Source organism: Notolabrus celidotus, chromosome 15, assembly GCF_009762535.1.
Source record: "Notolabrus celidotus isolate fNotCel1 chromosome 15, fNotCel1.pri, whole genome shotgun sequence".
Classification (NCBI taxonomy): domain Eukaryota; kingdom Metazoa; phylum Chordata; class Actinopteri; order Labriformes; family Labridae; genus Notolabrus; species Notolabrus celidotus.
The window spans coordinates 8,296,171-8,314,492 of NC_048286.1; the positions used below are offsets into that span (position 1 = coordinate 8,296,171).

Here is an 18,322-nt window from a genome sequence, read left to right on the forward strand (position 1 = left end):
AGAGCTTTCTGGCAGAGAGCTCAGTAGCTCAGACCAAGAGACCAGAAAGGATGCCAAGGTTGACAAAAGCAAATATTTGACTAGCTAAGAGGGTGTACGTATTTCACCCTGTAACTGTAGTGATGCCAGTTGTCTTAATAACGCTTCTATAAGGCAACAAGGACTCGGCTTATTATGCAAACTTCTCTCTTGCTTTAATAGTAAGAGGATGAATTCACAGAAAACTACTTCCCTACCAGCTATCTTTGCCCCTTCTTTCCAAGATTTGATTTCTGAACTGCTCACTGCAGAAACAGGATAATGAGACATGAAGACAGATATGATGGCGGCTCTTTGATTGACAGGTCTGCTGTGTCCAAACATGCAGCCCTGCTAGTTGCACTCATCCCTGATCCCATCTGTTGCTCAGACTGTGCAGAGAAATGCAGGATTTTTGGCTCAAACCAGCTCACACTCTGGCAGCGAACACAAATCCAAACTTTGACACTCTGCAGAAATCTATGGCTGATATGCACACACTGTGTGCACTATTTTTAAAATGCATGTCCATCACTCAAAAATAATTTATTTTGACACCGACGAGAAAAGCCTGCAAAGTCTCTTCTACTTGATGGATGGTGACATTGGAAGGGAAAATCACTTTGCAGTGATTCAGTCCTTGCTCAGGCATTCAGAGCTCAATAAATGCATTTCTGCACTTTGAAAGATTTTCTTGAACCATCACCAGCATTGAAAATTGATGGCGATGAAGCATTTCAATTAGCAGAGGCGAGCAGCTTGTCTTGTCTGAGGCTCATTTGTCAATTTGACTGATTAATGTTTTCATGAAAGTATTACCTGCAGAAGCACAAGAGTAGAGTGGACAGACAAATTAAATGATTACATTTTCTTCTTTAGAAGAATCTCTGCCTCATGTTTCATCCCCATTTCATATAATCCATGTGTCACCTCAGCTCTAACTGAGGACAGAGCTGTGACAGGGCTGTCATGAATGGTGGGATGGTTTGGGCTTCAATCTAAACCTCCACCGGTCTTGGAGTCAGAAGAGAAGCTAGGAGGTGCTTAAGAAAATGTAGACTTCTGCTAATGCTTAAGGTCTCTATACTATTAAGTGGGGATACACTGATGTTGCACATTGGTTTCAGCTGATATTTGTCCTGCTGACTGACATTTGGAAATTGGCAAATAATGCACAATGTGCCGAGATCAGTAGCCGAGGTTTGCTGTACCATATTGCATTTAATCTTTGTCTTTAATGCATCATTTTCATGCTGGAGAGCTTGTAAGTGCACTTTTTTGTTGTGTTAAACATTTAGCTTGTAGACTTTTAGAACACAATTGTTTTGCCCTAAACAATTGTATAACATCAAGCAAAATCTATCGTCCAAGCTTTTCACTTGTCTTAGTTGACAAAAATAAGTTTTGTAGGTGAAGAGTTTTGATATTGATGGTGTTATGTGGTTAGATTGCCATATATGAATTCGTATTCCCGACATAACAATGAAAACTGAACACATAATTACAAACAGCTTTACATAAATATCAAGTAGATACCGAAGAGGACCTGAGATAGAACCTTGGGGTCCACCAGATATAAAAGAGACAACATACCACCCCAATTCCCCCCCCAAAAAGCAAAACATAAAACTGTTTAAAATGTTAAAAGAAGCATAATTTGATTAAAGTCACAAAATTCTTTGTAATTTTATGCTGAGGAACATTATGCTGAACCATTTGCTCACGCAGTCTCTCACTAATTGGTGAAAATGAGCATACACTTGTTGTAAAACAAAATTTTCAGTTTTTAAATTTTGGTACACTGTCTTTGCATCCCAAAAATTAAGTACAGGATGTAAATTATTTTAAAATGAATTAACATTTCAGGGTTTCAACTTTATGCTCTCACAGCATGAGTTTCCACTTCTGAAGTCACCTGCTTATGGTGGAAAAAGTTTTAAAGCCAGCTCTACGCTGACACATTTGGCATCTAGAAGGTAAACATAGTAATTCATTAATCAGCTAAATAGACTCAGGAGATGGTTGAGACCAAAAATGGTGCTAAAACAGAGTGAATATTACATTTGTAACTGTTGGGTTGTCAAACGCACGACTACAAATGAATGCAAGTGTTTTTCTGTAGTTGTTGGATGTTTCAATGAGCAAATGTTTGTTAACATCTTCAACATAGCATCTCTAACTAGCCCCAAGTGACCTGAAGGTTACATGAAGGCAGGTTTACGGACATTTTTAAGTAAAATCTTGAGAAAAGCTGTCAAGAAACCGGAAATAACAAACAGCTTCTTAACTGATATTTGAGAGTTACAAACAACAGCAAACAAAAAAATAGAAAAAAGACTACTTGTATGGTTCAAACAGCGCAGGTATTAAATACGATTCAATCTGTCAGAACAAGGTTTGACGTTCAAGGCGAGTTCATCTAAATTTCAGATGGTCTCAGAGAGGGAAATCTATCTGGACACAGAGCCAGTTGAAGTTTGACCTGACTTACACTAACCGGCTTCTCTGGGCTTTTGATTCAGCTCTGGTTGGTCATTATTTTACTTCCCAGCAGAGGTGTCAAGCAGTGGAGGAATACTTCACTGAGGAGGCGTGGGGGGAGGCTGTGCAGCATTTTGAGGCTGACAAAACATATTAAGTCAGTGAATAAATTCAGAATACACAATGACGGACTCCATAACTGCCCGCCTCATGATTTCATATGGACCTTTTCTGACAGCGTCCCTGGAAAAACTGCACCTCGCTTATTTCTGTCTGTGCTCCCTGAAGAAATGGTGATGAGGATGTCCGTTTTTGAATGCAGGTGGAAGGTGGTGGATCTCCAGGAGAATATTGATGAATGAGAAGCGCATCCGGAGTTTTATTACTAGGCCCAAGGCTGGTTATGATAAATCACCACTTCCTACTGGTGCTTCACATAGCCCCATGGCCATGTAATACAGTTAACCTGTGATAAAACTCCTGCAGACCTCAGTGCAGAGCAGCAGAGGGAAAAGACTGCTGAGATATTCTTAAATCATTTCATGGAATTGCGCTTGAATTACCTACATAATTGGATTGATTAGTTAAACTCTTCTTCTTGCTTTATTTGTGGTCTTTTGTGTGTTGGGATGGATGCTGCCTGTGTTTGTACTGCTGTTCTTCTATCTATGGGAGGACCAGGTCATGTTTGAAATATAAAGACTTTATGGTCAGAGACTTCTTTTGGGATGCAGGCTGGTTGGAAGGTTAAGGCTGGATTTAGATCAAGATTATTGAACCTTTAGGATTTACAACTGATGTGTCGGTTTAAGCTGGGAGATTGTGTGAAGTGTGTCCATTTCATCAACAATAATAATCTCTATTAGCTGATCAACTTCTACTTAAAGATCCCACACGAAAGAGTAGAATGCATGCCGGTCCGGACTCTTCTGATGTCTGTTTGTTGCACATTTGGATTCTTAATAATACAGTCCAATCACGTATCAGCAGGCTTTGGCATATGCAGGAAAAACAGCCCATATGGAGAACATAAGCAGACAGTATGCAGTCTATCATAACGACATCAAGGCTCCCATCAGCAGCAATCGGATGTGATTTATCTCAGCAATCTGTATTCAAGTGAAGCTAATGATCACTCCTAAATTTAAATGTTATGATGAGCGACAAACCTGCTTGATGCCGTGTCATGAAAGTCAATCAGTGTTGAGATATCCCGACTTCATGGAATGCATCAGGAATGATCGATCTGACCTCAATTTAAAATAAAACAGTTTAGAAGTTTCTTCTCGTCTTACAGACAGTGCTGATAAAGTTTGCATTTTTATTTAGAAAAATCTACATCATGTTTTTTTTTTTTGTTCTTTAATTTGAAGCCCATTAATTGCAAGCACATCACAAGAAAAGTGTTTTCCTTTTTGGGTTCATATCACTGAAATAAGCCAGAGTGAATCCTCTGTATAACCAACTATTTACAGTGAAACTGAGACTCAACAAAAATAGATGAACAGGTGCCGCTTAGAGGATGTAACAGATCAAGACATGAAGGTATTGTATAGATATGGAGGCAAACTTTAAGCTTAGTTTGATCTAAACCCACAGTTGCTTTTTAACTTGCTAACTGGACTGAAAACAACCAGAAACACAGAAAATGAAGCCCTGGCCCAAAGTCATTTATCTCTAACCACTAGCTTTATACATAGAAGTTCCTAGGTTCCAACCTGTGAGGAGTAAATGAAGAATAAAGAAGCTTGTAGCAGATTATCTTGTCTAATTCTTTATAATGAAACAAGTTAATTTGAGGCCACAGCACATTGAAGTTCAGGTGCTACTGAGACAGGAGGGTTTGTAAGCCTGTAGACAGAAGGAAAAGAGGCACATGCATTATATCTGTTTTGGCGATGTTAGAGAGGAAAGACTGCCTTGCATCTCTCAGTTGTGAATTATAAATGCAAAGTCTTACTTTGTAGGCGTGTTCAGCTTTCCTACACTCTTCTTTCATTCCTTATTACTGGGGCTTTTCTCCAAGAAGATTTTTTTTTACCAGAGATAAACTTCACCCAAGTGGGAGCAACCGAGTCATCACACTTTGGATTTAGAAATGAAGTAATCTACCAAATCATTTACTGAGCCCCAGGACAGAAGTAGAAGAGACCACCTGGTCATCACTTTCACTGGAGTATTCAGTGCTGGACTGCTTCGTGATTAACTCTGTTTGAATGCTTGTGTGCACTGCAATGGTGTTCACAAAGAAAACACAGGGATGATCAGAAAGAGAGACATCAGTCAACACCACCTTGGAAATGTTCAGACCCTTGGAAAAAATTGGCTCTTATTGTATGTGGGATCATGTGTCACATGCTGAGTCAGTCCAACGATGTCAAGAATGCAACACAGTTCTTTAACCCCTCTGTGTGTCTGTGTTGAATTGAGGTGATAGATCAGGTAGATTCAGAGGAGAGACGATAATATTCCACATTGATAACCTGGCTTTCTGCTCCTGGTGATAAATAAGACCTGCACGCACAGACACACAGACAGAACACACAGGTCACCTACCCACCTGCAATCTGTTCCTCTCTGATATCATCCCGTCCCTCTTTGTGTGGTGTGTGTGTTCTCAGGTGGTCCGGGATCAGGTAAATCTCTGCAGTGCGAGCGGATGGAGGAGAGGTTCGGCCTGCGTCGAGTCACTCTGGGTGACCTGTTGTGTGCCGAGCTGCAGTCTCACAGCGACAGAGGGCGACACCTGCGGGAGGTGCTGGAGAGAGGAGAACAGCTGCCTAAGGTCAGTGTGGCACTTTGGCTCTGCTATCAGAGAACAGGGGATACAATTATAGAGCTGTGAGGTGAGAGAGGGCGCCGTTCCTGGGATTGTTGTTCCCCTCTCTGTGACCATTTTTAAAAGCCTGATTTATATTGATGTTGGGCAAAGGGCGTCTGCTCTATCAGCAGAGCTCAACCATTAAGTCAGTTTTAACTCATAAGACTTGGTCGCTTTTGCTATTGGGGAAAATGTGAGGGAAATTATTTAATACAGAAGCACATTTTCCTCGTCCTCTGATGAAGGTTTGTTACGGTGTGTGATGACTGCTCCTCTGACCAGCACTGTCTTGTGGCTCATATATATTTGGTTAGTAGAGTTAAAACTAATGTTCAAATTCATCACAATGGATTGACATGACTGAAATAAGCTGCAAAATGTGTCTGATTTTTTTCTCTGGGATAATAAGCTTCCACCTGCTGTCATCAGTACATTTGACAGAATGTTACGGTTGCTTAGATTAGATTTCTGACATGTTTTAATAATTAAAAATAAATATAATAATAATAATAATAATAATAATAACAGTTTTATTTATAGAGCACTTTTCAAAAAACAAGTTAGAGTGCTTCACATGAGTATCAAAATAAAACAAGCAGGTCATAAAGTCACACAGGGCAACATAAATAAATTAAATATATTCAAACATTTTTTTAAAAATCCCCATTAAAATAACTAGAATAAAGAACAAAAAAAAAAAAAAAAATTAAATTATTTTTTAAATAGTTAAACTCAAGTAAAATAAAACAAAGTGCAGGTAAATCAGGAAAGGCTCTTTGATAGAAGTATGTGTTAAGAAGGGTTTTGAAAGCGATCACTGACTCAAGCAGACCTGATCTCCTCAGGCTTCTGAAAAGCTCTGGCTGTCAGCCACTTCACATTTTCTGAAAGTAGAATTCAGTTGCTTGCAGCCTGAAGAACCAGAAAGTGTTTATCTTTATGATAAATGATTATTTATACAGTTTATTTGATAGGGACACGGCAAGTTACAAAGAACAACTTCTGCCTGTTACACAGCTGTAGTAACTGATGCTTCACATATTGAGACTACAGCTAGTTCACAACTCCTGTCCCTAGTTTGGCTTTTAGTATGTTAAAAGAAGAAAGAAAGATATCAAGGTAACATAGAATAACATGCATACAATAACAATGCTGGTAAAGAATGAAAGACCAGAGGGTGAATATTTACATCAAGGTTACATCAAATTACAACAAACTGTTATAGATCATTAGAGTTAAAAATGCTCACACCTGTGATGTTGCTTTAGCCAGGCTTTAATGCTTTTTTAAAAAGTCTTTATATCTTGTGTTAGTTTATTTCCGTTGGTGGTTTGTTCCACATTTGAGAACTTTAATGGAAAAAGCTGACTGTCCCAGGGAGGTCATACGGTGTGCAGTTTTATAATTGCCACTAGTTGTGCCCCTGGTGTTCTTAATGCTATCTTGCCTGATGAAAGATTTGCCAAAAAAGTTTTGCAAACATTTAAAAAACAGTTTCAGCCATGAGCATTTAATACAATTATCAAAACAGAGCAAATTATACTTCTTCAATATATTAATTTAACCTCAAATTGTGTTATTGAATTTTTTAAAGGTGACATATCATGCAAAATGGACTTTTTAATGGTTCTCTACCTGAAATATGTTTCCCTGGCATTTCTACAAACCCCCGAGAATGAAAAAAATCCATTCTGCCCCTGTTTTGATTTCTCCACCTTTCTGTAAATGTGTGTGAAACGAGCCGTTTCAGACTTCCGTGTTTTTGTTACGTAACAACAATATCCGGTCTGTCACGGAGTCAGAGCTCGGAGCTTGTTCAGCCCATAGACTGTATAAAATAATACTGAATCCCTCCTCCGTTTTTCATTACCTGCACAAATGTGTGTAACAAGGAGCTTAGGAGGGAGGCATGCTAGTTGTAGGCTGTCTTAATAAACACAAAGGTCGGTTTTACTCCCCACGTCTGCAGATTTGAAGATCTAGTGGATGATTTTTATTTATCATGGATAAGTGCTAGCGCTAGTTAGCATAGCCACATAGCTACATGTTCGTAGCTGTGTACCAAGACACACGTCTACATACTGATAAATAAAACAACAAGAAACACTAAATCTATGACCAATCCTTCAGAAAGGTCCTGCTACAGGCGCCTCTCCGTCAGGATCAGATTCTGGATCAGATTCAGAGGGTTGAAGTAACGTGATCTCTGAGCAGCCATGTTTATTCAGCCAACATGTAAACATTAGATCAACGTGCTGGAGAGCCGACGCACATCCACTTCCTGAGGGGGCGTGGTCAGAGGGAAAACAGAGTGTTCTGAGGAGGACTGAGAAGAGGGCTTTTCAGGCATGCCAAAATCTGATTTCAAAGTGTTTTTTTGAGCATAAACTTTAAAGACATGTTTTGGGGACCTCTTAGACCAAAATATATTGATGAAAAAAGCGTGATATGTCACCTTTAACTTTTGCATTTCTGTTAAAGCGAAGAGATCTTAAAATGAATGAAAAGTGGAGGTTACATTTTGTTATAACATTTTTTGGCATCTTCTGTTCTCACTCTGCTGTAACCAGCCCACAGCGAAGTGACAACAATATGCACCTTCAGACAATTTAACTGTTTTATTGTATGTGTGGGTTTTATTATATTCAACAACAGGATTTTAAGTACAGGCAGTGATCACAGATTTGGCAGAACACTGAATCAAAGAATAAGATGTCACAGAAACACCCACACTGTTTGATTGACAGGTGACAGCAGTCACGATACAGCAGCCCGCCCCAACAAACCAATACCTCAGAGTCTTTAACAGATTATAATTTAATAAAGACAGGCAGTGCTGTTATAAAATGTAAAAAAGACAAATCCCTGCAAGCTGGCAGGGAGAATTTAAACACCCACCACAGCTCTCAAAACAAAAAGGCTGCCTTCCTGCCAGAGGTCTAATGAAAAAGAGGAGCGGGAGCACTGCAGCCGACATATTATACAGTCAAGGGTGCTCAAATGGCTTTTATAGAGATAGAGCATCTATACACTCAGACAGAGGGATGGCTGTCTGAGTTCATACAGGAGCTGGAAACAGTGTTAAGCAGATAAATCATCTACAGCTCCAAACAGTCTCATTAGAGGAAAACATGCTTTCTGAGAAGACGTAAACTCATCAGCGTCCAGCAGACAGTGGATGCTCTGCAGTTTAATGGAGACGTACAGCAGGCTCTGTGTAAATACTGAAGCTCATTAACACTCACTGTTTCTATGATAACAAGATCATCACACAGTAAAAAGTGACACTAAACCCTCATAATGACAGTCTGTTCCAGCTACTAAAGAGAGGCCATAAAGTTTGACTGTGCTCTATATTATGTCATTAATATAAGTGAGGCAGACACTCAAAGATTATCCATAGAGGAATGAGGGAGGCGTTTGTTTTAAAGATACCCTCAAGAGTTAATATTTCAAAACAGGAAGACGTGATTTGACTTGATATAAGCAGCACAGTGCAAGAGGACTCTCTACAGGTACAAGAAGCAGTACAACAACAGAAACAGCATGAAGTACCGTAAAGCCTGGTGTATAGGACACACTTTTAATACCTTTTTTGTCAACTAAAAAATGAGCTGCGTCCTCTACATTGATGTGACCAGTATACTAGGATGAAATGCAGAGTGAGGTATGCTATGGTGTTGTACTAGCTTTAGAAAACTATAATACAGGCAATCTGTGGTACAGCCAAGCGGCAAGCTCCGGCAATGAGAATTGAAGCCAATGGGGTATTGTTAAAAACTGCAGTTCATCGAGTGTCCACTTGAGGCTGGCTCCAGAAGTACCAGAAGACACATACACACAGATTTTAAAAAGCCGATCTTTACAGCAGAAATAAACATGTTTACAGCCTGGTACAAAAAAACAGTGTAGTCTGGATAGCTCATTTCTGGATCGGCACACACTGTACAGGGGGTGAATTGACGGGCAGGAACTCTGTAGCTGTTGGCTAGGAGGCTCAAAGCCCGCCTCTTTACGCTCAACAGACATTAGGTTGAGTTCAACATTTCCAATATGGCTGCCGCCGATGATTGGCCTCAAAACAGCGTTTCAGAAACAGATGGGTGACGTCACAGATACTACGTTAATTATTGAACAGTATATAGGTACAGCACACACACCAACATTAAAAGCAGATCATACACACACCACAAAGATCCAAATAATTCATAGTAGCTGTTATCATTGATGCAATAAGACCACTTCAACAGACATGACAAATATTCACAGTCAGTCAGTGCACTCTCGGTCTGATGCATGTCAACATTCATAAACCAGCAACCATACTACGAGTAAATAAAATAATGCCAGGTTCACTGTACATACCTGAGGTTTACCACCACTATTTTACCAAGAAGATTCACTCAAAGAAGCAAGCTACTCATTAATTGCCTTCGTCGGATTCTCCTTCTCTGGGAGAGTCATTCATCTCCTTCAAACACATCCTGGCTTCAGGATCTGCTATCATTTTTAAAATTGGAAAAGATCAAATACACCATTCGTGGTTCAACAGATACATTTTACAGATATTGGCAGTCTCTCATCTCTCACTTTCAAAGAATACAATCTATTTAGCTGAACTAAAGTGTCATGGCAGGATGATTATTATGCTCACTAGAGATCTAGGAAGAACATGTTAATGATTGATAATATGATGTCCTTCTTTGTTGTTATTATTGATATTGCTCGTTTCTGTATTATTTATTTTTTCTGTTAGGTTCACTCTCTTTTATACACTTTGCATAAATGTATTTATTTGTTTGTCTCTGTTTGTTTTACTGCAGTTATTAAAAGTTGAATAGAATTTGGTTATTTAAAAAATGAAGCAAGCTAACACTATGATGCAGAAAGCATGCTGGATACACAGCAATATTGACTGGTCTAGCAACACCACAATCTAACAGCGTTTCTCGCTCATCAAGTCCTCACTATTCAAAGAAAACAGTGGGATGCTGTTTAGCAGATAAACCTTGTGGAGTGCTGGTTTGATTGAAAAGACTCCTCAATTTAAGACAACAAGTGGCCAGCCGAGGTGTAATTGGTGCAAGCATGGCAAATTCAGTGGAAGTGGGTACAACTAGCCGCTTCAGGCTGAACTCAACTATCATGCTGGTAGCTTGCATGGTGGCGAAAAACAGATGGAACAAGAAAGAGCTACACAGCTGTACAGAAACACAAGTCTTCATGAAGGGAGACAGTTCCACTTTTTTTCTCCTCTGGGAGCTGCCCAAAAAAAACTGCATCTGATGTGACCTATATTCTGAGTTTTACGGTACTTGTGCACTACTACTTCATACTAGGGAAGTGCATTTCAATACTTACTGCTTACTCTTTTGGTATCGAGTACTTTAAAAGAACATAGAAAACCAAATAAGTACTTTTGCAAACATCTATTGCTGCTCCAGCTGTTTTCAGTCATTCATGTCATTGCCGTGCAGACAGCTCTGTTTTCCTGCTTGCCCGTATCATGTGACTGTGGGACCAATCACACACAGGCAAACCAATGCTCAGTAGCACCGGTTATACACACACACACACACACAAACACACACGCACACGCAGAATGAACATTTCGATTTCATTGAACTAACTTTCTTAATGCTTTTCTTAATGTCTTGTTTGTGTAGGCAATTTGCTTTCAGTGTTCAAATGTTTTAAAATAGAGAGATTTCAATAAGTAATTCCAGTGTTTCAGTATCCATATCAGTAAAACTGCATCAAAATCAGTATCATATTAAATTTTTAAAAAATTGGTATCGCCCATCCCTACTTCACCTCCTCTGCATAAGTCAGAGTCACCGATCGCCCCTCTGGTAAGGAGGACGTCTATGAATTCAGTGTTTAGAGTTAGAAACATCATTTTCAAACATTTTATAAGTAACGTGCTTTACTTGCAGGATGAACTAGTCATTCTGTGTACTCCTAAAAAGTACCAAACCACTCTGCAGAATTGTTGCTAGCCTGCCTCTGAAATATTTGTACAATCTGAATGAAACTTCAATCACATTAGAGATGATCTGTGGGAGGTAGAGGTGAGAATATTCTGCTTCCTGCTCTCATTTTCAGCCTCCACATTTACGATCGTGCCTGTAGATATTATGAACAGAGATGTGTTCTGCTACTGCTGATTTTCTATTCATCATAAATAACGTTCCTGTGTTGTCATGGGAGCCGTTTGAACCCCACAGTCCACGAGTGAGTGACATTCAACATCAAAAAACACATCCTGCCTGTCACTCACACACACCAGTCATCCTCAGTTTACATGTTCAAAGGTGTATGCATAAATGCATGTTTATTCAGCTCTCTGGGGGGTGTGTGAGTGAGTGGTGTGTGTGTGGTTTGAGTATATGGATGAATCACTGATATTGATTGGACTGCACACGTGTCAAACTTGAAAAGTAATCTAATGCAGCAGCGTGTCCGTTCACACTCCCTGACAAACTGGTGTCTGGACTTATAGCCTTTTATCCCCTCTGGAGGATTTTATTGACCGTGTGTGCTTTATTTCTGCTGAACTCACCACAGCCCTCAAACCATCTGTAGGTAGCTGAGAAACTTAATGATAGATGGATGGAACATAAATCAGATTTATGTTTTAAACTGGCACAGTTACTAGTTTGTACAACTAGAACTTAACCTTGTCTTGATGTTTTATCCCACACCATGAACCTTTTCAAAAACCTGTGCAGATTACTCAACTCATTTTTATCTATACAGCACCGTTCAATATATTTTTATTCACAAAATAACAGAGACCGAAAACAATAGAATGGTAAAATAACAAAAGACATAATCGTGTCCCCTCTCCACCGAAGACAGCACCTCATCAGGTCACACCTGACCAAGCCACTCCACCAACTTATAAAAACCTGCGCTCAGACCTTTGTCCTTCCATTCCCTCAACCAACGAGTGTCCTGGTAAGTTCTTTGTTTATGCCTTGTGGTTTGAGAAGAAATGACCACAGTGAGCATCAACGATGTAAGTTTAAACATGATTATGAATTACTTTAATATTACCATTATTTTATATTGTTTATTTAGACCTATAATATTCCTTCTTTTTCATTTTATACATAGGAACAATCATCCACATCTCTGTCCAAACCATTGACCCTGATCCCTTTCGTTAAATCATTGTTAAAGCAACACTGGATCCGGTTTAACTGCACGACGCATCAGTTCTGTGAACCAGCAGCAACAGCAAGCAAAGCTTTTTTCAATAATCATAAAAAAATACTTAGTGATTAATTAATAATTAATGAAATAATTAAGAAAGCAAAATTAAAAATCTGTTAAAGTTAAAAGGATCATATAAATACAAGAAATAATTAGATAACTCAATAAGATACATAAATGTTGATTATAATAATGCAGTTTAGGGCTACAAATAACATGACTACAAATTAAGAGCCAGATTTTTTTTTAAAAAACTCAACCTCAACCTAACAAGCAGCTGAATACTTAAAACCAAGCAGCAAACCTCCAGCCGAGTGAATTGAAGCCAATGTGGAAGTGTTAAAAAAAACAGTTCATCGAGGGTCCACTTGAGGCTACTGCAGAAACACCAGAAACCACATACACACCTTCAAAAAAGCCGATCTTTAACGCAGAAATAGAACATGTTAGCCTGGATCAAGAACGAGGAGGAATCTGAAGATATTCAGATTACAAGTTTTCCAACATGAGACAGCTGACTGGATTGACAGTGCGGAACCAGACTGTTGGCAATGGGGCTCAAAGCCTAGCCTCTTTATCCACTGAAGTTAGGTTGAGTTCCGCATTCCAATATGGCTGCCGCCGTTGATTGGCGTTCAAAAAAGCGATTCAGAAACAGTTGAGTGTTGTCACGATACTAACGTCCATTATTTATACAGTCTATGCTTAAAACCTTCATAATTTGGTTGAGTTGATGAAAATCATGATTTGGGCTAAATTAAATATGGATGTATTGAGTGTTAGTTTTTACACTGGATATAAATAACAGACAGCAGAGAGACAGCAGAAACACAGAGAGAGCTAGTGAGCATTTTACGCAAAAAATTCCCGAACCTACAGCTAACAGTAACAAGATGTCAAGTATCTAACCATCTAACTGTCCACGTTGCTGCTTTTCTCCATTCTTTTCCTGACCCTTTACAGACGAAACAGCAAAGACATGCATTAAAAGTCAACAAATTGATGCATAATACGGTAATCATTAAAGAGCTACTGCAAATGAATACTGATGGCCACAATAAAGAAACAACTTCGTAAAGTGAAACTGCCGCACTTCAAAGTGCATGAAGAATCCTGTGAACCGACGGCTGAGACTATCTTCATTTCTGTGCTTATATCTGCAGGGGATTTATGAGCTTGTTCACCAGCAGTGATTCAGGAATACTTCCACATGCTGAGATACAAAGCCTCAAAACCCACTCTCTGGGTCCATGTACAGACATCTTTAAACTGGTGGTATAAATGTATCAGCTGATTTCAACACATTTCTTTTACAAGGTCTTCAAAGACTTCACTCAGTCTAAAAAAAGGGGGAATGCACTACTTTTTCTCTCATTGCTCCTGCAGAATTGATTCTCTCTCCTGAAATATGAGCCCTCACAGATCTGTCACTGTGGTAGTTTGTCCTGCAGCTCGAGTAAATCGAAGTCACAGATTATTTAATGCCTGTTCAAGGCCACTCTGACAACAGTTGTTCCTTGTGTACTTTCTCAAAACAGTTTTTCAGGGTGATCTCGGTAACAGGCAATCTTCACCTTACCAGGCTTCTTCTCACATTACCAATCTCTATTGATCGGGCAGCAGCGTGGAGAGAAACGCTCTGACAAATTGTCTGCTCGGTCTTGGTACTTTGTAATCATGGGGAGTGTGAAGGGAAATGCACAAACTGAGAGATGACGTGGGTGCAGCCTGCAGGCTTGACCAGAGCTGAATGAGGTCCAATGGCTGAGCTGCTTCAATGTAACCTGCAGCAGGTTTGGAAGGTCACATTGTGGAAGACAGAACCAAAGATTTGGCCAAATGAGCAATTCGGATTTTTTAAAAGATTTATTTTGGGGCATTTTGAAGAGAGACAGGAAATGGGGGTGAGGAGCGAGTGGGGGAAGACATGCAGCATAGGGTAATGGCCCGGAGTTGAACCAGCAACCACTGTGACGAGGACTACAGCTTCTGTTCATGGAGCGTTTGCTTCAACTTTTAGGCCAAATACTGCCCTATGTTTCCAATTTTGTTGCAACTCAGACCTGATTTCAACTATTGTTCTACCAGCAGAAATATGGCTATAACTTTAAAATTAGGGAAAGATATTGATAAGATTAATTGATACAAATGCCATTATCAATACTACAATACATTACAATTCTTAATTGATTACCTCATCAATTCTCCTGGATTTTCCACAGCCTGCATGCTTTTGGCTAATGTTGATGTCACTGCTCTGCTGAGATTGGGCAGCACTCGTTGGCTGGTGTTTTGGTTAAAAGATTGACCTTGCTAACTAGCAACTTTCACCCAATGCATCTTTTGTTTTTGTATTTACAACTGCTATTGATAACTCTCTCCTGAATTCCTTTCAAGTTTTCATTAGTTGTTTTTTTTTATGAGTACATTTTGTCATTATATTGAAGAAATAAACTAGGATGCATTCGCGAGAACTCTTGTTTCAACCAAGCAGCAACCTCCGGTCTAAAATATGAGTCCAATGGGGAAGTGTTATAAACTGTAGTTCATCTAGGATCCATTTGAGGCTGGCTCCGGAAGTACCAGAAACCACATACACACCAATTCCAAAAAGCGGATCTTTACAGCAGAAATAAACATGTTTACAGTCTGGTACAAAAGACGAGTGTAGTCTGGATAGCTCATTTCTCGATCGGCACACACTGTACGGGGGTGACTTTTATTCTAACAATTTATTATTATATTAATAATATATATATAATATAATATTATTATTTTAAAATTTTATTCTCAATTTCGAAGATATTGAGATTATGAGTTTTCCAATGAGAGGCACAGCTGACTTGACTGACAGGCGGGAACACTGTATCTGTTGGCTAGGAGGCTCAAAGCCCGCCTCTTTACGTCACAATAACTCAACAGCAGCAATATGGCTGCCTCCGATGATTGGCCTCAAAACAGCGTTCAGAAACAGATGGATGACGTCACGGATACTACATCCATATTTTATACAGTCTATGGTTTTAACCAACAGCTGTTATAAATGAAGAGCACTGATGCATATCTGAAAGTTTCCAGATAACAGGGTCACTCTTTAAACCATAAAACCAAAACTACGAACACATGAACAGGAAAAGAGTGGCAAAGATTTGAGATGTACCGCTTTGTCTACAAGGTCCAGAAAAACAGTGCAAACATGAAATAAGTTCCTCACAGGATCTTGATCGGCCTGTACAAAGTCAAAAATCAGTGTCAAACTTCACAAATGCTTTTGTTGTTGTTTTTAGCTCCATCTCCCACAGAGATCAATCTTGCAGAAAGTATTCTTTAGAGAGCTATTTGTGCTTAAAGTTGGGGTCTAAATTAATTTGGTTTATAAAATCATCACAAGAAGTGGCAGTCTGGTGTCTTCAGACTTTTAAAATCATATAGAATCCCTCTGCAGATCACCAGCTTGTTGTCAGGCTGCAGGAGTGTATAGTCTGTACATTACAGTCAGGTAAACAGCCTTCAGACCTCACTACATGTAACCTAATGAGATTTTCCACAACATGTGATATTAATGCACAGGGGTGAAATCACACTTTGCTGTCGGGGAAATTTACTCTGAGCTGAAGCTAGAAATCAATATTTAATGTGTTAAAACTATCAGTATTGTATTACTTGTTTTCCTGCAGCAGCAGCTACACATAATGAAGAACATCTCCTGTAGTTCAGGGTCTCATCCGTCTATTCAATGCATTTTGACAAGGTCATGTTATCTCAGACATGAACTATACAGAGGCTTTCAACAGCAACAACTAATGGAACAACAAGATACTGGAGAAGCAGGGAGCTAACCACAACTACTGCATCTTTTATACAGTACAATATATACCTAATATAGTATATACAATATGGAATATACCTAACAAGATACAGAGATTAAATACAAAACAACCCCTTTATAAAGAGACACAAACATATGTGCTTTTCTCATCTACTTATATTTATTTTCTTTCCCTAATTAATTTTAACATGCTTCTATATTGCAGCAGGCGGAGCAAGTTAAGGAGCATTTTAAAACTCTTGCTGGGAGATCCTGAGGTGTTCCCGCTCTGGATGAGATATGTTATTCTCACAGCATAGTCTTGGTCGACTCTGGGGTCTCTTACAAGTTAGTCACGACCGGTCACCCCCAGAAAACCCCGGCAGGAAGTCATCTGGGGGGCACTAAGATCAGATGATTGCACTACTTCGACTAACTCCTTAAGCTGCTCGGAATTCTGCTCCCTCAAGATTTTTGAGCTCTAAACTCAGTCTAATATAACGGCCCTGCGACAAATCCTCACATCATGAAGGTTAAATGTTCCCTTTTTAATGAAGCTGTTTTACCGAGGTGCTGAATCAACTTTATGGTCATTTGGAGCCCGGCAGTTTGTGGTGCTGTTGATTTCTCTGTCATCAGACTGATGTGTTTCTAATATCCAGTCCATCCTGATTTATGTAGATGGTGCAAGGTTATTATAACAAACACATATTGCCTTTATGAAGAATGGATTAATTGCAGGGCTGTTGTGTGATACCCCATCAATCTTACGATAAGTGTTCCCAATAGGCTTGCAATTGTGTGTGCAATCTTGTAAAGTGACAGGGACAAATATGAACATAGCAATCCACCTGACATGCAGAACCCAGACACAGAATGAGCAGCACATGCATGAGATGACAGGAGGACAGAATTATGGTGGCCATGAAGTGCAAATCACAATGGCAATTCAGAAAACACTACAACAATTCAGAAAACACTACAACAATTCAGAAAACACTACAACAATTCAGGAAACAATACGGCAAACAGAAAACACTACGACAAATCAGAAAACATTAAACACTACGACAGACAGAAAACACTACGACAAACAGAAAACACTACGACAAATCAGAAAACATTAAACACTACGACAAATCAGAAAACATTAAACACTACGACAAACAGAAAACACTACGACAAATCAGAAAACATTAAACACTACGACAAATCAGAAAACATTAAACACTACGACAAACAGAAAACACTACGACAAATCAGAAAACATTAAACACTACGACAAATCAGAAAACATTAAACACTACGACAAACAGAAAACACTACGACAAATCAGAAAACACTACGACAAATCAGAAAACACTACGACAAATCAGAAAACACTACGACAAACAGAAAACACTACGACAAACAGAAAACACTACGACAAACAGAAAACACTACGACAAACAGAAAACACTACGACAAACAGAAAACACTACGACAAATCAGAAAACACTAAACACTACGACAAATCAGAAAACACTACGACAAACAGAAAACACTAAGACAAATCAGAAAACACTACGACAAATCAGAAAACACTAAACACTACGACAAACAGAAAACACTACGACAAATCAGAAAACATTAAACACTACGACAAACAGAAAACACTACGACAAACAGAAAACATTAAACACTACGACAAACAGAAAACACTAAGACAAATCAGAAACACAACGGCAAATCAGAAAACACTAAGGCAAATCAGAAAACATTAAACACTACGACAAATCAGAAAACATTAAACACTAAGACAAATCAGAAAACACTACGGCAAATCAGAAATCACAACAACAAATCAGAAAACACTACGGCAAATCAGAAATTGAAATTCCCCATGGTACCTACTTCCTCCGGTTTGGTTAATGTTGTAGCGATGTGGCAAATCAGAACACACTACAGCATATCAGAAAATACTACAACAAATGAGA

At 39.1% G+C, this 18,322-nt stretch overlaps 1 protein-coding gene and 1 long non-coding RNA gene across 3 annotated transcripts in view; one reads left to right on the plus strand and one right to left on the minus strand.

Annotated features, from left to right (window-relative positions):
- Positions 1-18,322, plus strand: part of ak5 (adenylate kinase 5) — a 115,271-nt gene that overhangs the window by 92,373 nt on the left and 4,576 nt on the right. The window contains 1 exon segment of the mRNA XM_034703972.1: positions 5,121-5,284. Coding sequence (XP_034559863.1) covers positions 5,121-5,284 — 164 coding nt within the window.
- The window catches only part of LOC117827381, a 76,553-nt gene that overhangs the window by 57,397 nt on the left and 834 nt on the right, over positions 1-18,322 (minus strand). For both annotated transcript variants that reach the window (XR_004634198.1, XR_004634197.1), the window contains exon 2: positions 5,060-5,257. This is a non-coding gene — a long non-coding RNA (uncharacterized LOC117827381). The remainder of the gene's footprint in view (positions 1-5,059; positions 5,258-18,322) is intronic.